The sequence below is a fragment of the Panthera tigris genome, chromosome E1, assembly GCF_018350195.1.
Source record: "Panthera tigris isolate Pti1 chromosome E1, P.tigris_Pti1_mat1.1, whole genome shotgun sequence".
In the NCBI taxonomy this organism is placed as follows: domain Eukaryota; kingdom Metazoa; phylum Chordata; class Mammalia; order Carnivora; family Felidae; genus Panthera; species Panthera tigris.
In genome coordinates this window covers 58793464-58814526 of record NC_056673.1, presented here as the reverse complement: position 1 = coordinate 58814526, position 21063 = coordinate 58793464, and the positions used below count along the sequence as shown (strand labels likewise).

The 21063-nt window shown below is 58.1% G+C and overlaps 1 protein-coding gene across 2 annotated transcripts in view; it reads right to left on the bottom strand.

Annotated features, from left to right (window-relative positions):
- Window positions 1-144: 144 nt before the first annotated feature.
- Window positions 145-21063, bottom strand: part of CCDC40 (coiled-coil domain containing 40) — a 42476-nt gene continuing 21557 nt past the window's right edge. Inside the window, exons 10-21 of one of the 2 annotated variants that reach the window (XM_042966776.1) lie at window positions 20060-20181; window positions 15559-15802; window positions 15297-15479; window positions 11990-12235; window positions 10692-10905; window positions 9364-9533; window positions 9170-9261; window positions 6760-6880; window positions 3613-3778; window positions 3140-3328; window positions 1944-2102; window positions 145-891 (exon numbers count right to left, since the gene is read on the bottom strand). In XM_042966776.1, the coding sequence (XP_042822710.1) occupies window positions 521-891; window positions 1944-2102; window positions 3140-3328; window positions 3613-3778; window positions 6760-6880; window positions 9170-9261; window positions 9364-9533; window positions 10692-10905; window positions 11990-12235; window positions 15297-15479; window positions 15559-15802; window positions 20060-20181 (2277 nt within the window). In that variant the 3' untranslated portion in view covers window positions 145-520. The remainder of the gene's footprint in view (window positions 892-1943; window positions 2103-3139; window positions 3329-3612; window positions 3779-6759; window positions 6881-9169; window positions 9262-9363; window positions 9534-10691; window positions 10906-11989; window positions 12236-15296; window positions 15480-15558; window positions 15803-20059; window positions 20182-21063) is intronic. The other variant, XM_042966777.1, reaches the window with a different exon arrangement.

The window sequence follows — 21063 nt, the reverse complement described above, 5'->3', positions numbered from 1 at the left end:
CTGGAAGGGAAAGCGTCATCGCGCCCATAAAAGCGGCTGTTGCGCAACGTGACAGGGCGCCGTGGGGGGCCCGGCGGGGCGAGGGTGCGGCGCGGGCGGGGCCGGTTTCCGACGCGCTCCCGGAGAAATACGCCTTTCCCCATATTCAGAAAAAGTTTTATTTTTCGCTGAAGAGTTGGAAAGCGAAATTGTTTCGTAGGCCCTTTGACGGCGGGGGCCGCTGGGGAGGCGCAGGGCAGGTGCGTCCTGGGGGCGCCCGTCCCACCCGCGCTCTCCGTGGGGCGCCCCCGCTGCACCCCGCACCCTGGACCATGACGGTGAGCAGGCCTGTCAAGGGCGGAGGCGGGAGCCTCCCCGAACCCGGGCGCCGCTTGGACCTCGAGTCCAGCGCGGGGTGGGAGACACCCCACCTCTGAAATGCCACCGGAAACGTAGCGGGAGTGGGGGGGGGGTGGGGGTGGCCTTAGTGGAAATTGCTGGTGGCTGAAAGAATCACGCCATGCTGGCCTGCCTATTCGTCTTAAAGGACCTCTCTGAGGGTGGACGTGGCTTTCGGTGACACGAACGTTCTAAGTCCCTGATCATACACAAAATTCTGGTGTCTTCCATGGGAGCAGGCTGGGGGGAGGTCCCGGCTGCTCTCTAGGAGGACCCAGATGGCTCGAGCTTGCTGTTGATCATCTGGCTGACCTTGAGCAGGGCCTCCTGGAACTGGGGGTACTCGTCCTTCACGTGGTGGAGGATGGTGCTGATGACGGCCAGACGGTTGTCCAAGCGCTTGTGCTCGGCCAGCAGCGACTGCTTGGAGCGGAACAGGAACACGTACCTGCCGTCCTTCACCGCCTGGAGGTGCTTCAGGCGCGTCTGCAGGGCCACCAGCTCCGAGAGGTTCTTGGGTGGGACAAGAGACCCCGCATCAGGTTAGGCGGGTGGAAAATAGGACACCGGCTTGCCCCCACACAAAGTCAGGACTCGAGGAGATGCCAGGTGGAGAAGGGTGAAGGAGAGAGATTCTCCAAACCGTGGAGAAGAGGCAGATGTGCGCTTTTCAGACCCTTTTCCTTCGCCCGTCGTCTGAGAGACCTTTAACGCTGCCAGGTGCCCGCCCCCAGAGCGGACACTTTTCGCTACCTCCCCTGTCTGGGCTGATCAGGCTTGGACCCGGCAGACTCAGCTGGCCCCTCTCTTCTGCTCACACCGCATCCGATCTGGCAGGAAAGCCCACGGGGGCGGCTGAAATTGTACGCAGAATCCGACAGCTTCTCACTAGCCTCACGGCTACTGCCCTGGTCCATGTGGCATCTCAAACAGCCTCCGGTGTCCGCCCTCCACCCTTCCATCCCACACACCCAACGTCAGAGCCAGAGCGGTCCTCTAAGACCCGAGCCACTCCTCAGCCCCCAGCCCTCCCCTGTCTTCCCGCCTCCCCGAGAAGAGCCCAAAGCCATGATCACCCACTCACTCTTCTCTGGCTGCCCCTAGAGTGGTCTCCTGCCCTGCGTTACCCAGCCGGCAGCTCACCCCCTCACCCCCTTCAAGTCTGGACTCCAATGTTTTCTCAGACCCCCCATCCAACCCTGAGGCCCCTTCTCTGCTTTTTCCCCAGAGTATTTACCACCACCTAACTCTCATTCATTGTGTTTACCATCTGTTCCTCTGCCCCTCAGATGTGACGGTCAGGAGGGCAGGGATCATTCTCTGTCCTGGTCTGGTCTGTAGCCTTAGCACCCAGGACAGCGCCTGGCCCACACCGGATGTGCGGTGTCATTAGATGGTTAGAGAAGACGAGATGAGCGAGGAATCCCAAAGCGGCTGGCAGCGCTGTGATCCCTGGGCGAAGCGGGTCGGGAGGAGGCGCGCCCGAGGAGGCAGAGTGGCTGCTGCGAGGGGCAGACTCCACGCCCGGGTTCTTGTGGCCCTGCTGGCTCGGGGGACGTGCCTACCTGTTGCTTGAGGGCCAGGAGCTGGCCCAGGTCGGCCTCGAGCTCGTTGGTCCTGGACTGCATCTTTGACAGCTCCTTTTGCTTCTCCAGGAGGGAGTTGCTCATGTGCTTTTGCGTTTCTTCCAGTTCCGAGATGGCTTTGGTGCACTCCTCGGTGGCCTGGGAGACACACGGGACCGTGCCGGGACGTGGTTATTTAGTGGACAGAGTCAGGCTAGAAGGATATACTCTGGGGAGGGTTCCCATGAGGATGGAGAGAGTCCCTGCCCCTCGGGAACCAGGACCCGGAGGGGCGAGTCCCAGTGAGACGCCGGGGCGCGGGCAAGCCCACACTGCAGACTGCTCCCCAGAGGCAGGCATGGCTTGGGCAGAGACATGGGGGCCTGAGCAGTTCTGGGGCCCCTCTCTTGCAGGAGGTCCATCTGCCAGGGCCCAGGGGCAGCTGAGCAGCTGCATGCCAAGGCTGGGATCAGATGCCTGGGCGGGAGCTAAGGCCTCGCAGGGTGGGGGGCTGGGAGTGGGAGTGGGGGAGGTCTGGCTCCATTCCTGTGAGGTCGGGCGGCTGGAGGTGGTTCCCAGAGGAAGCAGCTGGTGGGGTCCGGTGGATGAATAAAGTAGAGGTGACCAGGTGACTCTCAGGGTCTAGCCGGGGACAGGGGAGAATCTGGGATGCGCTGGCAGGGAGGAAAAAGGGCCATTCTGGGCACAAACGCCAGAGGCCTTGCTGGGCATGGTGTGCGGCAGGAGGACTTGGGTACAGCGCACCTGTTGCTGGGGCTGAGGAGTTGGGTGCGGCGGGGGGCGGGTTCTGGGCAGGTGTGGGAGCCCCAGGGATGGAGAGGGACGGACCTCACGAATGACCAGCATGGCAGAGAGGACCGGCCAAGAAGGACCAAGAAAAGGCCACTCTGCCGCCTCCAGTAACTCCCAAATGAGCAGTTGGGTCAAGCCTTTCATTTTGGGCTGCTCTGTCCTTATGCAGGATTTACACCTACGGGGGCTATTCCAGCACCCTCCATGGGATCCTCTGGACGACTCCACCAGACGAGTGCCCATTTCACAGGTGAGGAAGCCGAGGCACAGAGCTGTCAGGCAACGTGCCCGAGCCCCGCGTGCAAGAGCTTGGCCGGACGCCGGTGGGGCTCCGAGGCCAGGTTCCGTGTCCCGTGAGCCTTCACCTACCACGGCTCCCCTACCTTGTGAACGTCCCTGATCGTGCGTCGCAGCTCTGTCTGCTTGCGGTGGAAGTCCGTCCGGGTGAGCAGCTTCTTGTCCGTCTTGCGCTGCCCCTCGGCCTGGGTGGAGATGGTCTCTCTGCGGGCGATGGCCAGCTCCATGTCGTGGATCATCTTCTCCTGCTGCTTCAGCAGCTGCCCGTGCCTGACCTGGGCACACAGGGCAGAGGGGCGGTGAGGGAGACTGAGGCACGGTCAGCGCAGCTCCACGGACCCCCGGACCGGCACGGGGACGAGGGGGATGCGCCCGGGGACACAGGGATCGGGGGGCATCGCCAGCTGGTCAGAACGATTTTCAGGTCCACGCAAAGAATGCACGGGCAACAGGAAACTAGAAAGGGTCAGAGGCCAAGGGGGGTTGGCAGACAGAGGACACGGCTCGCAGCCTGGCTGGGATTCTGGAGCAGCACAGGGACGGTAGGTTGATTTCTTACTCGTGGTTTTGTAAGATGGCGAGGTGAAGGGTCTGTGGGACCAGGGCTGGGGCCCCGGTTGTCGAGGAGGCTGACCGTAGGGGCCACGCAGGGTTTTCTCGAGCGGCGGGAGTGTTCTGTCTCGGGTGTGGGGGTGTCGATGTGGGCCCGTGCTAAACCCGTCCAACTAGACATTTAAAATAAGTACATCTGATTGTGGGTAAGTTCTGCTTCAGAAAAGTGGGTTCAAAATAGAAAAAGATAAACAGGGGCGCCTGGGTGGCTCAGTTGGTTAATCATCCGACTCTGGCTCAGGTCATGATCTCACACTCTGTGAGTTCGAGCCCCGCATCAGGCTCTGTGCTGACAGCTCTGAGCCTGGAGCCTGCTTCGGATTCTGTGTCTCCCTCTCTTTCTTCCCCTCCCCTGCCAATGCTCTGTCTCTCTCTGTCTCAAAAATATATATTGGGGCGCCTGGGTGGCGCAGTCGGTTAAGCGTCCGACTTCAGCCAGGTCACGATCTCGCGGTCCGTGAGTTCGAGCCCCACGTCGGGCTCTGGGCTGATGGCTCGGAGCCTGGAGCCTGTTTCCGATTCTGTGTCTCCCTCTCTCTCTGCCCCTCCCCCGTTCATGCTCTGTCTCTCTCTGTCCCAAAAATAAATAAAAAATGTTGAAAAAAAATTAAAAAAAAAAAATATATATATAAATAAAACATTTAAAAAAAAACCCTAACAAACAGCGAGTTTAGAAAATCACAGAAACAAAGGCAGTAAATAAACGTCGCATTTCTGTAAGCAGTGAGCAACTTGAAATTGAAAAAGTGGAAAAGTACCAGTGACTTTAGCACCAGAAAACTGGAAATACTCAGGTAGAAACCTAACCAACAGGCGAGGACTGGATGCTGGCCACAAGTCAGACAAGACGGAAATACGCCAAGGGGGCGCGCCGTGTTCACGGGCTGAAAACCAGCCATGGAGAGATGCTGGACGGTCTAAACCAGCCTACGGGCTCAGGGTGGCCTGAGCACGGTCCCCGAAGGCGCTTTTGTGGAGATCCACATGCCGATTCTTCAATTTTTATGGAGAGGGAAAAGACGCCGTGTAAACAAAACAAGCTCACGTAAACGGTGAGCTGCAGTGGTGTAGACCATGTAGGAGGGGGGGCAGGGCAGGCACGCGGTCAGGCGGACACAGCAGAGTGCCCAGAAATCCAGAAATAGACCCACCCAACACGGTCAGCTGACTTCAATAAGGACAGTCCTTACAATACCCGGGGCCGACACGATGGGACATCCCAAGGTAGGGGAGTTAGCCTCAAACCACGACTCACACCATATACAAAAATTAACTCAACCTAGGGCATGGGGAAAAAAAAAAAAAAAACCCAACCAAAGTAGATCATGGATCATAATGGAAAACGTGAAAATATGAAGCTTCTAGAAGAATCTTCGTGACCTTGGGCCGGGCAACGATTTCTTAGATGGGCCACCAGAACCAGGCGTAGAGAACAGACTGGGTCCTCGCCACCATGATGACTCTCAAAGACATGACGACAGGTGAGCAAAGCCACACTGAAAATGCTTCATGCCACAGGATCCGCTTATGTGACGTTCTGGGAACTTTGGGGAAGGGGGCACGGGAAGCTCAGCCCCGGGGGTGGGAGGGAACTTGAGGGCTACTGCAGTGTTGTGTGTCACAAAGCGGTGGTGGTTACGTGACACCATGTTTTTGTCACAACTCACAGGACGGTGTGCCACAAAGGGCGAGCTCACTTAAAAACCGCAGTTTACGAATCAAGGCTTGTGGGCCAAGGCCGTACGGACGTTCGCAAAGTGCCTTTTGGAAAAGTGGCCCGTGGCGGGGGGGTCTAGTCAAGCACGGAGACAGTCTTTCACCCTGTAATCCCGCTCTGGGCATCTAGTCTACAGAAAACAAGCACACCCCAGTGAGAAAGGATACTGTTGGAACGTTGTTCATGGTGACGAGGCACCATGGGGGACTGGGCATAGTCTGAACTCATCAACCCGGGAATGTTCCAAGGAGTTAGGATACAACCGTAGAACATTCTGTAACCGCTAAAGACTGGGTTAATGTCCATATTACTATTATTATCGTTATTATTATCATTACTTATTTTAGAGTGCCTGCATGTGCGGGGGGAAGGGGCAGAGGGAGAGAGAGAACCTTAAGCAGCCTCCACCCTCAGCACAGAGCCCAACACAGGGCTCGATCCCACGACCCTGGGATCGCGACCTGAGCCGAAATCAAGAGTCGGGCGCTCAACCGACTGAGTCGCCCGGGCACCCCTGTCCGTAGTATTTAAAAATAAATATAAATAAATAAATAAATAAATAAATTGCTGAGCTGGACGTACGGATCCTAGTTTTGTTCAGGGACAAAAAGCAGCAGCCAGTAAGCAGGCGGGGAGAAGGCGGTGCCCGTGTGCCCGTGTGCGAGCGCTTGGTGGGGGTTCGACCTGCTGCAGCCACAGCGTATGTGGCTTGTGTGGTCTGAACAGTCAATTAAGTGGAGGGTTTTACAAACTTATCGGGAGCTCACGCATTTGATCAGAATTCCCCTGAACGGCACAGCCAGAGGGGTCCTGATTAAAAGCCGGGCTGTGGCAGTGATGAGTGTTTGTTTTTATTGCCTACTCCTCCAGTCTCTTCAGGCTCAGTGATAGCCTGGGATCTAATTACCAGCCTTTCGTGAGGTCGTGAAATCTGGCTCAAGATGACGGTGGAGAACGAGGGAGGCTCCGAGGGAGGAGACGGGTGCAGTCTCGGAGCACTTTTGACTGAGCGAGGCACCTTCTGCTCAATAAACGGGTCACGAGATTCGGGGGTCGCCACGCCACCGGCACGCAGGAACGCCAGAGTGCGCCGGCTGCCCCCGGGGTCAGGATCCAAGCGCCTCGTGAAAACACCGCGCACACGGCTGCGTGTGTCTGGTGGCGTCCGATTATCTCCGTGCAGGAAGGACGGGAGAGGACAGACCGTGGGCAGGAGGTCGGCAAGGAAGCAGCTGGTGGTGCTTGTGCTTGGAGCGGAGGGGTGACGTCCGTGCCGCGGGCCAGGGTGGCCCGTGCGGTTCCCGTGGGGCCCTCCCCCGGTGAGGCCAGGCCCACCAGCACTCCCCCCCCCACCGACACCACCCTCCTCCCACCCACCTTCATCCTGTGGATCTCCGCCTTCATGGCTCGGATCTCCGTCTGGCCCGTCTCGGAATCCACCGATGCGCGCATCTCTTTCGCCAGCTGGATTTTTTTCTCCCAAAGCATGATCTGGTGTCTTTAAAGGTGGGAGAGGCAGTGTGAGAGAGGGCGAAATTAAGGGGATTTCTCTCTGAGGCCTCTGTGAGCCCATGCTCTTAAGTGCTCGCTCCAAATCGAGACCCACAGCGGGTGGGTGGAAGGCAGGTCTGGGGTGGGCTCAGAGCAGGGGGCCCAGTACCTTGGACCCGGCTCTGTCTCGCTCCCACATGGCGTATTTAAATACCCAGGCACCGGGTGACGGGCTCGACTGTTAAACAGAAACAATTTCCCCTGTGCTGGGACCGGCAGGCCGACATAACACCCTGGGCCAACGTACCCTCTGAAGTTCCTGCCAGCCCACCCAACCCAGGGCAAAGGGGGCAGTCGTGCCCCGGAGACCAGAGTGGGACCCGAAGCCCCCTGAGTCTCTGTGGACTGGCACCCTCGGGGAGGGTAGAATTTTGCAGTCCTCCTCCCTCTCCCCTCTGTGCCCCAGAGCCATGCCCCTCACACAGTGCTCAGGGGCAGGGGCAGTCTCTCCCCACTACAGCACCCGACGTGGGCTTGGAGGGCAGGTGCGGCTCACAGGCTGGGCCTCGAAGGCACCCAACTACCCTCCCAGTAGTGGCAAGTCCACCTTCCGGCACCCTGGGTGGGGACGGGGACCACCGTCTGGTGCGCTAGGGACCAAGGGGGGCGAGCACGGCAGGAGGAATCTGGACCCACAGCCACAGCCAGACCAGCTGCCAGCAATGGCCTCTCCTGCCCCACTGAACAGGGTGCCCCAGCCACACGTGGCTACGGGGCGCTTGAACTTGGCCGAGTCTGAATCGAGATGTGCCAGAAGTATAAGATACACGGCAGATTTCAAAGACCGCGTGCAGAAAAAGGACATAAAATTCAAATTACGGCGTCCACCAGTAGATTTACTGGAGCACAGCCACGCCCGTTTGCTACGTGTTGTCCACGGCGGCTCACGAGCTGCGACGGCAGACTTAAAGTGGCTTCAAACAGGGCTGTGTGGCTCCGAAAGCCGAAAACACTTACAGTCTGGCTCTTTGCAGCAAGGGTTTGCCAGCCCGCGATACGGACAGACCGCGGGCGTTAAAAAGAGAGACGGAGAGAGCAGATCAGGCAGCTGTAGGGGAACCAAGAAAAGAACACGAACGTGACAGGAGTTGACGTAAGAAAAAGCCTGCACAGGCCAACAGCCCAGAAGCTACTAGGATATTCGCAAAGATTACGGAACGAGTGAGTCACGGGACGGAAGGCACAGCATAGGGAATGTCATCAGTGGTGGTGTAACGGCGTCGGGTGGTGACGGCCCGCAGCTACCCTAGTGGTGAGCACAGTGCGCACCCCTGGGGCCAGTGGGACACCGTGTGTCAACCACACTTCATTTAGAAGAAAAAGTTGCGATATCAGCGAAGACCTACGCCCGTGCCCCGGTCTCCACATTTGTGTCCCTCGCCGCTCCCCCTGACGCCCCGTGTGACGGTGGTTGAAGGTGTCACCTTTGGGAGGGGCTTAGGTCACGAGGTGCAGCCTCACCAATGGGACGTGTGCCCGCAGAGGAGAGGCCTGCGGCCACACAGGGCGGCTCAGCAGCCCAGCTCCCACTGCAGATGTCGGTCCACAGAAAATACGTGAATCTGCTTCCAAGGGCAGCATAGAGAACACCCCCATTTTTGTTTAAAAAGCAAGCAGAGGGGCGCCTGGGTGGCTCAGCTGGCTGAACGTCCGACCTCGGCTCAGGTCAGGATCTCACGGTTCGTGGGTTTGAGCCCCGCGTCGGGCTCTGTGCTGACGGCTCGGAGCCCAGAGCCTGTTTCGGATTCTGTGTCTCCCTCTCTCTGCCCCTTCCCCGCTCATGCTCTGTCTCTGTCTCTCAAAAATGAATAAACGTTAAAAAATAAAAAAAATAAAATAAATAAAATAAAAATAAAAATAAAAAGCAAGCAGAGAGGAAAGACACGAACACCGTGGGTTCCGGTAAGGGAAGGGGGTTGGGACAACAACGTGACTTTCCCTGTCTGCTCTGCACAGATTGTTCTAGTGTAGAATGCTTACAGCTGGGGGTGGATTACTCTGGCCGTCAGGCATCACAGCAATAATATAACTTTTAACGCTTGTCCGAAAGAGCCACTCGCTTTCCCCCCATGACTGGCTTGGCGAGGGCGGGCGGCCGGAACCGTGTGGCGACACCAGGTCTTTCCTGGGACCCCCCCCCCACCCAGTGTTGGCTCCAGAACCGCTCCCCAGGCAGGTGTAGTGGACGGTGGGCGCCCCTGGGCTGCAGGGGCGGTGACACCACAGTGGCACTCACTCTGCCTCCACTAGGTTGTTCAGCATGGCCGCCTTCTCCTCCTGGAGCTGGTCCAACCTCTCCTGCATCTCGATGGTCTCCCTCTCCGAGGCCTGCGCGGGGACAGGGGCGCGGCCGGCTGTGGGTGACGCCGGGGGACGCGAGCGCCCACCCGCGCGCCCTCCCTCCGCCAGCCCGTGCCCTCGGGCCCTGACCTTCAGGGAGCCCACGAAGTCCTTCTCGGTCACCAGGTTGTCCTGCTGTAGCTCCTCGGAGCTGCACCGGCTCCTGTTTGCCAACACGTTGATCTTCCTCAGCTCGTTTTCCAGGCACCTTATGTGGCACTCAATCTCCCTTTGCTCCTTCTTCTCCTGATCGATCTTGTCTGCGGCAGAGGCGACGCGGGGGTAGCCGTGTCCCCAGAGAAGCCCCCGCTCCCCGTCACAGCCCTGGCCGCTCCGTTTCCGAAGCCTGGCCCTTTGAGGGAACGGAAAGGACCCCTGTGTGCGGACGGCCAGCAGGTGAGGGGACGAGATGGTGGGGGGCAAGCCCCCTGCCCTGAGAGTAACCTTGGGGACGTGGCTGGTACTCCTGGGTCTCCCGGAGACGTTGGCTCTGCCCCCTACACCAGCCCGCCCAGCTCAGGGGCGGGGGTTGGGGCAGAAAACAACCACCCTGATCTTCAACAGTGGGATTTGGACGACCCCAGGGCGGGCCAGGAAGGCAGCAGGACCCCTGGGAAGAAATGGGCCCCGGGGGGTACCTGGGGGGCTCAGTCGGTTAAGCATCCGACTTCAGCCAGGTCATGATCTCACAGTTCATGGGTTCGAGCCCCGCGTCGGGCTCTGTGCTGACAGCTCGGAGCCCGGAGCCTGCTTTGGGTTCTGTGTCTCCCTCTCTCTCTGCCCCTCCCACCCCCCTCAAAAATAAGTAAACATTAAAAAAAATTTTTTAAAAAGAAAGAAAGAAATGGGCCCCGGGCCACTTAGCAGCATTTCCCGTGGGGCCGCATGGCCGGGCTGACCTGCGTGGATCTCTGGTTGGAGACCACGTGCGACCAGGTGGGGGATTAGGGTGCCTCAGCGGGGGGCCCCGGGGAGGGGGTGGCGGCCGGGAAGGATGCCCGTCTCACCCTACTGGACACTCCAGCACATTAGAGACCCCTGGTTTTTACACCGTCTGGGAGCCCGTGGTGGGACGGGTTTTCCAGGTTCCGCCGGAGAGTAAGAAAGATTCCCCATCTCGCAGCCCCGAGTTCGGGGCACGAGGTGTCCCCCCCCCCACCCCGCCCCCCAGAGGGGGACCCGCTGGGAGCTGCATCTGTGCGTTTCCAGTCACGCTGCCCAGCCTTGGGCAGGACGGTGGGCCTTCCACGGTCCTCTCTCCGGAAGCACCCTTCCATCCGAGAACTGGGCAGATCCAGTGGGCCGGCCACGGGGCTGGCGGTCAGGGCAACAGCTCACAGTTACGAGAGGTGCCGTGACCCTTGTGGTTTCGTGAAAAGTAGGCGGTGGGTCCCCCTCCCCGGACGCCGAGCGCTTACTTTCTATGCGCAGTTTCTTCTGCTCCAGGATGTGGACCTCCTTCGTGAGCGTATCCAGGGAAGCCAGCTGCTCCTCCCGCTCCTGGGTGACCTTGACCATCTCCTGCTGCAGGCGCAGCCAGGTCACCTGGGCCTGTGTCACGCTGCTGTTGTTCTCTTCGATCAGCTTGGTCAGCCGCTTGATTTCGAGCTCCAGAGGCCCCACTTCTTCTCCCTACGAGGGACGGTCACAAAAAAGCAGATTGAGCCTCCTTGTTTCCAGAGGGGTGCTCTCCGGGTGGGCAGGGGAGGGGGCCAGGAGATCACACAGCTGGCGAGGATGACTGGGGACGTTTCCTCTGGGGCCCCGGGCTCCCGCCATATGCCCCCCTGACCCACTGTGGGAGACACGGGTCTCGGGAGGCCTTCTCCACCACGTCACAGCCTTGTGGGGCCGAGGGCAGGGTTGGGGGAACTCCGTCACCCAAAGGGGCTTTGCAAGTTGTCTTTTTTTTTTTTTAATTAAAAAAAATGTTTTTTTTGGAGAGAGACAGAGCACGAGCAGGGGAGGGGCAGAGAAAGAGGGAGACACAGACTCGGAAGCAGCCTCCAGGCTCTGAGCTGTCAGCACAGAGCCCGACGCGGGGCTTGAACCAGTGAGATCGTGACCTGAGCCGAAGTTGGGCGCTCAACCGACCGAGCCCCCCAGGCGCCCCATCAACTTGTCTTTTACCAGCAGACTGTCACGGGTCGGGGTCTGTACTCTCTTAGGACCCGTGTGGGTTGCAGCTTTGAGAAGGCTCCCTGGTGTTTGGGGTCTCCTGTCTTACTCCCGGACCGGAAGCCCGGAGTTAGGGCCCCAGGCTGGGGATACCTGGGTGGCCGATAGCACTTCAAGCCTCAAACTCATCAGACCCCCTCACGCAGAGCAGCGGTCCGAGGGTCAGATCCCACCCACTGTCTTTGTACGACGAGAAAGAAGAAAATTGTGTGCCAGGTGAGAGTTACATGGCATTCATACTTCAGGGGCCATAAATAAGGTTTAATTGTGCACATCCATTTACTTAATCGCCTGCCTTGCCGGCCGGGACAGCAGGGGTGAGTAGCTTCGGCAGCGACCACCTGGCCTGAAATGTTCGCTGTCGGGCCCTTGGCGGAAGGAGGTCCGCGGACGGCCCCTGACTGGGGTCGTGCCCCGTGGGTATGGCATTTCACCCGTAAAAGGGGCGGGGAAGGCTCAATTCTGAACCTAAGGAGTTGCGGAGACGGCCAGGCACGGACACCGAGCAGGGGCGGCCTCTCCCGCCCCGAGGTCTTACCCCCAGCTCGGAGACCATCTGTTCCAGCTGCTTATTGAAAAAGTTGATGAGGCCCTGCTTCCTCTCGATCAGGATCGTGCGCCTGGAGATCTCGTTCTCGCTGTTGGTGATGAGGTCATTGACTTTTTTCACCTCCTTGTCTAGCTCGGCCAGAGTCTTCTGATGGGCGTCCAGCCTGCAGTTGGTGTTCGTGATGTCCAGGGTGGTCTGGGCAACGTTGCCGTCAGTTTTGGAGAGATGCGTCACCTGAATCAGCAAAAGGAAACGTGTCTGAACGTCTCTCCCCCCTGGGTGGGGGCTCCAGATGGGCTGGCCGGACTGTCATTTCCTTGAACGCCTGCCACACGGCCAGCCTTCCTGCCTGCCAGTCTTCACATATAAGCCCCCTTCCTTACCCCCAGAACCAGAAACAGGATCATACTCGACACATAGATTTGTAAGCTCCTTTTTAATTAGCTAAAGCTTGACTTCTATCGTCATGTCATTGTCTTTTAATGTTTATTTACTTTTGAGAGAGAGAGAGAGAGAGGGGCACAGAGCACAGTGGGGGAGGGGCAGAGAGATGGAGACAGAATCCGAAACAGGCTCCAGGCTCCGAGCTGTCAGCACAGAGTCCGACGCGGGGCTCGAACCCATGAACTGTGAGATCATGACCTGAGCCGAAGTCGGCCGCCCAACCAACGGAGCCACCCAGGCGCCCCTGTTCTCATGTCATCGGTCAGGAGCTGCAGCCCATGGCTGAGCGCCTCTGCAGGGCACGCCCGCTGTCCTGAAAGGTCTTGACCAGCTCCCCCTGCCTCTCTTGTTGGCTCTCAGGAGGATTCCCTCCATCTCTCTGGTGACGTAGAGTTTACTGTAGGGATATTTATAGCAGCAGGCGCGGCCGCTCAGGCTCCCTTTGGAAATGGGGTCTTTTCCCTGGACCGTGGCTGTGCCCACCACTCCTGCCCATGTACATCCTCAGCTCTCTCCCTGTCCCCGTCCCCTGCCGACTCCCCGTCCTCTGAGGTGCACCCTCTGACCGGCCACTGTGGGTGACTCGGCAGGACACCCAACGTTCCTCGGTGTTAAAGCCGGAGCCTGCCCAGCAGGGGCAGAACCTTCCAGCACCTCGGTCACCCAGGTCCCCGTGGAAATGCTCCCGAACCCTCCCGTCCTCTGAGCTCTGGCGAAGCCCCCGGTCTCTTCCTTTGCCGAGACCCATCTGTGGTGCCCTGGTCTTCACAGGGGCTCCCGCCTCCCACTCTGCCTCCGAGCTTGCAGCCCTATGAGATTCCAATTCCTAAGTCCCCTTCTGGTCACCAGCCGGACGAGCCAGGCTCTCTGGACTCCCCCGGCTCTGCTCCTGGACCGTTCACTCGTGTTGAGACCGCCCTGGCCTCTCCTGGGATGTCAGTACTGTTCCTGAACTAACTTGTAGACTCTTGGTTGACCCGTGCCTGTCCGCCCCCTGGGCCCCAGCTCCAGATCCCAGGGGGCTTTCTGAACAGTTTGGCAAAAACACCCCCTTTCAGGAGCAGGACTTGGAACTCTTGGGCAATCACGATGGACAGTTGAGGGACCAAGACCCTTTACTGCCCTCCGCTGGTCATCGGTGGTAGTACTGTCCCCCCTGCATCCTCGCAGGAAGGCTGGCTTCACACACACCATGCTCCTTAGCTTCTCCAGGACAGCGTGGGGCCCCTAGTTTTGCTCCCAGCAGGTAGCCTTGCCCCCACTTCCCAGAGGAAGGATGAATGGAATGCCCCCGGCGTCAGACAGGACCTCCTGTGGACACCCAGCCGAGCCCCGTCTCCCCACTTCTTTGGTGGAACCAGGCCAGGAGCAAGCTGCCCTCCTCCCGGGTGCCCGGGAGGGTGGCGTGCCTAGGCTGCCGGCCGGGGAGACAGCAGCCCTGCCCTCCCAGAAGGACAGGTGAGCCCCACCAGCCGGGCCTCCTCCTGGCCGGTATCCACCTGACAGCAATGGCGATCAACCCATCAATGGCCGACATTTAGGGGCACGGCCTCTGGCTCCCCAGCCACCTTGTGCTCATTGTAATAAATACTTAGATTCAATCCTCTGACACCTGCCAAGTTTCTCGTATGAGGAGAGAGTGAAGGCAGAGGCCAGGATCGCGCGGGAGCGGGACTTAATGCTCTTAGCCTCAGGCCAGGAGGGGCCCACGGTCCCCTTCATCTCCCGCCCCTCAGATGGAACCTTCTGGTAGGGGCTGGAGAGTAAGGCAGGCTGAGTGGGTCACCTCTCCTCCTGAGACTTGAGTGAGGGCCGTGGGGCGGGCCGTCTGCCGGGATGGGCCCTAGGCCTGCTGCAGGCCAAGGCAGCCTCCGGGGGGTCCCCGGGGGGCCCACGCCACGGGAAGGGTCAAAGGAGAAGCAATTTAAGTATAGAATTGCTTTTTGAAGGACACAGGGACCCGTGACCACAGCTCAGAGTAAAATAAGACCCCTGGAACAAGAGAGAGGCCTTGTCGGAGGGGGTCCCGGGGCCCCAACGGCCAAGCCTGGTGGGGAGAGGCTCTGGAGGCTCCCACCCACTGATGACACCCCCTACCCTTTGACCCGGGGTTTCCGCTGTAGCGCTCTGTCCTCAGAAGTGTGGGACAAAACCGTCGGGCAAGCCCGTTCGGTGCTGAGTTGTTTATAGTACTTAAAACCTACACATTCATATGATGAGATGTCGTGCAGAAGGGAAAAAGGGAAGTTTCTGGAGAATATTTCACGGAAAATGGTATGCTGCGCGTGGCCTGGAAGCTAAATAAAACTCTGTATACACACGGTGAGAAGATCAGCGGAGTCCTACGCTTCTTACCTGCGCACTTGTCTCTCTGCGTCACTTTTCAGTAAAACTGACGACATGGGAATAGAATGGACTGAGAACTGACACGCGGAGTCCTCCGTTGTTCAAGGTGTGTGCACGTGTGGGCACACACGAGCGTGTGTGCCTGTGCGGGCGTGCCGGCTCGTGTGCGCGTGGGGATGCTTCTACGCACGTGTGTTTGCGTGTGTCGTTGTGCATGCATGTACTGGGTGGCGGGTGCGAGCGTGGGTGTTTGGAAGGAGTTCCAGAAGGAAGTATACCAAAACGCTAGAAGAGGTCGTCTCTGGACGGTGGGGTTATTTCCAGGCTTTTCTACCACCAAATGCTTGCTTTTAGAACTAGGACCAAGTGGAAAGTGAACGGACACGCCGAGGGCCCCTCGCTCGGCCTGCTTCCTCTGCGTGCGATCTGTTCCCTCTGAGAGCCGCCGCCCCGCCCGCCAGCCCAGGCGCCCGTCCCGCACGGCCGCGGGCGAGCGGTGGCGTACCAGGTTGGTCTTCTCCTTCTGGAGCTTCAGGATGAGCTTGTGGAAGCACTTGGTCATCTTGTTGGAGGTGATGTGTTCCTGCAGCTTCTCCGCGACGGAGGCATCTGTCCTCCTCTTCTCCTCCAGCTCGTTCTGGATGGTCTGGTGGACGGTCTGCAGTTCGCCCGTGGCCGTCGCGTACTCCTGGAAAGAAAGCCGCAGGGGTGGCGCGGTTGGGGAGGCCGTGGGGACCGGCCCTGCGGGGTGGGGAATGCGGTCCTACCCCGTGGGCCTTGCCCAGCGCGGCCTCGGTGTCCTGCAGCACCAGCTGGTAGGTGTTGAACTCGTTCTGTAGGGTTTGCTGCTTGGCCAGGCACTGCGTGGTCAGCCTCTGCATCAGGCTGGCCTCCGTCTCCGTGCGGTTCAGGACGCCGGCCAGCTTCTCATTCTTCTCCTCCTCCTTCACGATGGATTTCTTGTAGGCCTCGATCTCACCGTCGATGGACGCGATCTGGTGCTGGCACTCGCTGCCGGGACCGAGAGAGCAAAGCTGGGGCATCAGAGGGGCCCAAGCGTGTGGTGGTGCCCGCTCACGGGGGGCTCCCCCGATGGGGAGGGACGAATGGGAAACCAACCGCAAATAGCAGCCAGTGTCGACTACTGCTCCCTGATGCATTCACAGAGCCCCTGCCCACTTTTGAGTTTAAGGCTAAGACTCTTCTGAGATAGTGAGTACAGGAGAAGGGAGGGAGGGGTTGGCGTTGTCCGGGGGCCTCGTCCACCTGCCCTCGCGAGGCCCGAGAGCCATCCTGGAAAGGGGGTGCGCGGCTCCAGAGTCACACACGTGAGCACTGGAGCTCAGGTCACCGGACTGGCTCGCCCCACGGCCACAGTGCATGGTGTGGCTGGGAGGCCACCGGTGGGCCTCGCTCCGAACTCTTCTGTTTCCCCCCCACACACTGGCCATGGAAATACCCGCAATTAACGTCCATTCACAAACACAGGTGCCGGGAAACAGAAGCGGAATTTTCGTTTACGTGCGAGACATTTTCCCCCCTTTGTTCTGAGATGTCCATTGACGGCATCTTATCCCTTGAAAAAGTTCTTATTCAAAAATCGGAAAGTACTTTCTCCTTGAACCGGAGTAACGCCCTCCGTGTCTTTTCTTCACATCTGTCCCCAGGCCTCCAATTCTCTTCCCCAAGCAACCAGCTATTTCTTACATGTTTTTCCAGATCTATTCATACTTATATAGGATTATGTTTGTCTGTGTCTAAGAAACAAACAGTAGCCTGGTAGATCCCGTTCTGTCTTAATTTTCTTGTGTCTTAGAGATATTAAATACCAGTGCACATGGAAATCCCTCAGTCTTCTCAGTGACCAGATGGAATTCTAAATGATGACGGGGCCCTAATTTAAGAATCCTCACTGATACACAGTTAGGCTCTTTCCAGTTTTCTGGCCTTTTCCCCCCCTAATTTCAACAGTGTAGCAATACACATCTGTACACATTTTAAAAAAATACCGGGGAGAGATGGCATGTTTATTCGGCAGAAAATCCGATATTGTTAAGGTGTCGGTTCTCCCCGAACAGATCCGTAGACTCAGTGCAATTCCAATTCCAATCCCAGGAAGTGTATTTTTTTCCCAGAAATCGACAAACTAATTTTAAACTTGATATGGCAATCCACAAGACCTCGAATTGCCAAAATAATTTGTAAAAGAAGAACGAGGATTCCCACTATCTGATTTTAAGACTTTCTATAATAAAGCTGTAGTCACCAAGACAATGTGGTGTCGGTGAAGGGACAGAGTAGACTGAATGAAACAGAACCAGGAGTCCACAAATCGAGACGACACCACACACACACACACACACACACACACACAGTTGATTTGTGACTGAGATGACACACTATTTCAAAGGGGAGAGAGCCGTCTTTTCAGCAGTGGTGCTGGGACCGCTGGAGACAGACGTGCAAACAGACCGAGCTTGGGTCTCATGCCACGACAGGCATTGACTTGGAATCAGTCATGTGCCACACAGAAGAGCTGAGCAGAAGACAGGAGGAGGGGATCCTCATGACCCTGGGTCAGGCAAAGATTTCTTCGAGGGGACGTAAAAAGCATGAGCTCTGAAAACAAATTAACTAATTGGGCTTCATCAAAATTTATGCTCTTCCAAAGCCATGGCCGGGAGAAGGAGCAGGTGAGCCACAGACAGGGAGAAAATACTTCCAAAGCACACACCCGAGAGAGGACTCGTGTCTAGATTATGCAAAGAACCCTCAGAAGTCAAGAACAAGATAATCTGCTCAACTGAAAAATAAGCAAAAGACATTTCACCAGAGAAGGCGTGTGGGTGGCAAGTAAGTCATCAGAGACACGCAAACGTAAACCTGGTAATGGCTACGATCAAAATGACGACACCGAGCGTTGGTGAGAATGGGGGGCGCGGGTAACCGGGACTCTCACCCACCTGCCGGAGGGAATGCACAATGGAAGAAACCAAACCGGAAAACACACGGGCAGTTTGTAACAAAGTCGAATTCGCACTGGCCAGCGATCCCGTGCCTGGGTATTCACGCGGCAGAGACGGAAATATGCGTCCACACCCAGACGTGCACCGACTGTCACGGTAGCTTTTCCCACGATGTCCCCAAACTGGAAACAATGGGGCAGTCCACCGGGGGGGGGGGGGAGCCGGGGAACACAGTGGCGTGCTGTGTGGAGGAAGCCGGACGACAAAATGTGCACACTGTGGGGTTCCATTTATGGGACATCTTGGGAAGGACAGGGCCGCAGGGGACAGAAGGCAGGTCAGTGTCCGCTGGGGGCGGGAGGTGCAGAGAGGATGCTGACTCGGGGGGGAGGTGGGGGTATGGGGGCACTGGCCTCGGTCCATTTGCCGAAAAACTCGCAAAGCTGTGCGCTGAAGAGGGAGAACCCTTCCGCATAAGAAGCGTGTACATAAATTAGCCTCCGCAAACCCGGCTTAAAACGGAAAACCTACTCGTTTTCTTTTTTAGGAAGTAGCAGCCTTACAAATGCCTATTACATCTGACAATAAAAGCAGACGTCCAGTTTAAAAAGGCACAGTCACAAACTGCGTGACAGACGTCTGAACACGTGGTAAGTCACGGGCACGGGAGAAGAGATGCCCGGGCGTGCCCAAAATGCTAATAAATTGTCGTGGTCACCAGAGGGAAAAAGACGGCGCTCTTGGAAACCTTTTTCTGTGGTTTTCAAATTTCCTATGACGTGATCACTGATCCTTGATAACCGATCGCTTTGATAACTTCCTAGACGAACGGATACCGACAGAAAATACTGGGGTACAGACACTGGTGGAGGTTACTGCACGGCCCCGGCGTCGGGCCCCATCCATCAGGGTTCCCAGGGAAGCTGCTTGGGGGTCTGGAGGCACCCTAGCTACATCCCAGCATCCCCAGGGGGAGGGGCTCTGTGCCAGGTCGCCCCTCCATGTCCCATCGGGAAGTTAGACAAGGCTGCCAGCAGGGCACCAGGGGATGGGGTGTGGCCCCGCCCCCCCCACCCCTGGGGACTGTAAATTCTTGGGTGTCCCCGCCCCCCTGAGCTTAAACACAGTACGGTCTGTGGTTTCTGCTTGTTTTGAGATGTTTCCTTTGAATACGTGACTTTCAGTGTTTACTAGAGTCCCAATCATGATTGTTCACCCGCGGCTGGGACCCACTTTTGACGTGACTTTGTCACCGACATGGCAAAGATTCGATGGCTGGTCATGGTCTAGAGAGTGTCAGGGTGGTGGGGACCTGTCTGGTCTAGAGGTCACATGTGGGCCTCACCCGGGGCTGCCAGGTCCAGATCAATGGGGTGTTTGGCCAGCTTCGGGGGGGCTGGTCATCCGGCCTCCCTTAGTGTGAGGGCGGGGCGGGACCCAGGGTGCCGTTAGAGCGGTCCCAAGAGGCCTCGCCATGCCCCTTTGTCGGGGACACATTTTTCTTTCTCTCTCTTTTTTTTTTAAAAAAATTTTTTTAACGTTTATTTATTTTTGAGACAGAGAGAGACAGAGCATGAACGGGGGAGGGTCAGAGAGAGAGGGAGACACAGAATCTGAAATAGGCTCCAGGCTCCGAGCTGTCAGCACAGAGCCCGACACGGGGCTCGAACTCATGGACCGCGAGATCGTGATCCGAGCCAAAGTTGGACGCTTAACCGACTGAGCCACCCAGGCGCCCCATTTTTCCTTCTTTAAGCAGGCTCCACACTCCACACCCAGCGCAGAGCCCCCCACAGGGCCTGAACTCACGACCCCTGAGATCAAGACCTGAGCTGAGATCAAGGCTCAGACCCCTGACTGACTGAGCCACCAGGCGCCCCTCCGGGGACGCGTTTTTAGTGGATGCTCTCTGTCGTTGCTCTGTGGCCCTGGTTATCCTTGGCAGTGATGGGGTGCTGCTTGCCGAACCCCAGGCCCGAGGGAGGCCCACTGGGGCCACCGTGGCAGTGCCCACGTCAGGCTCACACAGCGCTGCCTTCCACCACACCCTCCTCTTCTGGCAAATCTGGGTGATGACAAAGCCCCCTCCAGGGTCTGTGGGCCCACGCCAGCCCAAGCTGAGCGTGGGGCCCGTCACACACGAAAAGCACCGTGAGATTGCTTTGCTCTGGATCCCACGTCTGACCCTGCCTCCTGACCCTGTCCAAGGCCAGCAGGCGAAGGGCGCACCCGCCTGTGGCCCCGAGCCCCGAGCCCCGGCCCCCTGCAGGGCGGCCAGCGGCCCTCCCAGGGGTGCGCGTACCTGAGCGCCTCCCGGATGGTCCTGTGCGCCTCGTCCCGGTGCTTCATGCCCACCAGGCAGGCAGCCCACTGCTGCACGATGTGCCTTTTCTCCACGTGGATGGCGTCTATCTCCGTGCAGGCCTGCGGGGGACAGTCAGGGTGACGCGGACGTTGGCCGAACCTCGTTATGCCGGAGGCCCCACGGGAGTGTGCAAGGGCCCCAAAGGCCGGAACCGCCTCCTTTCCCGTATGTGACTCGTGCTTTTCCTATCGCGCACCAGTGAAAGGACGAACGTGAACATAAATACGGCTCTAAAGACGCATGAGCACCCACCCGAGCCCTGACCCAGGGCCGCGAGGTGCTCAGAGCCAGGGGATCGAGGAGGGGGAGAAGGCGGGTGGAGGGCAGTGACTGACGCCCACCCCGTCGAGAATGCGGATGTGGGGGGGGGGGGTCGCTGGTTCTCACGATGACTCCAGTCCACAGACGGAGCCTCGGGGCCCGACAGCCCTTCCCGTAAGAGCCCGCACTGTGGAGAACGACCTGGCGGCTGGGTGGGGGCGTCCATCAGGCCCTGATGGGTCTGTGTGCATGTGTGCACGTGTGTGTCTGTGTGTGTGCACGCGGGTGTGGGTGTGTGCGGTCACGTTCTCTACGTTTTGTAACCCGGAACTAAAAATCAGCATGCTGTGCACGGGCTTTCGTGTCAGCAGGTATTTGGTTGTCGGACAGGCTTCCGCTGCACGGACATATGGTGACTCTTGAACCCGATGCCCACCCTCCCTGCCCCTGCCCCCGCCATTCATTTTGCTTGTGGAGTTTTTAAATCTACACAATTTCTACTTGCGTGCGTCTTCAGCACTTTCCTTGGAGCGAAGCCCCGGTGATATTTTGGGAGGGGGTAGGGGAGTTTTAGGGCTGGGGCGGGGGTAGGGGAGCATCTTTCCCCATGTGTGTTACAAAGCTGTCCTTGAATAAAGATCTTTTTTAAAAAAAAAATGTTTGATGTTTATTTATTTTTG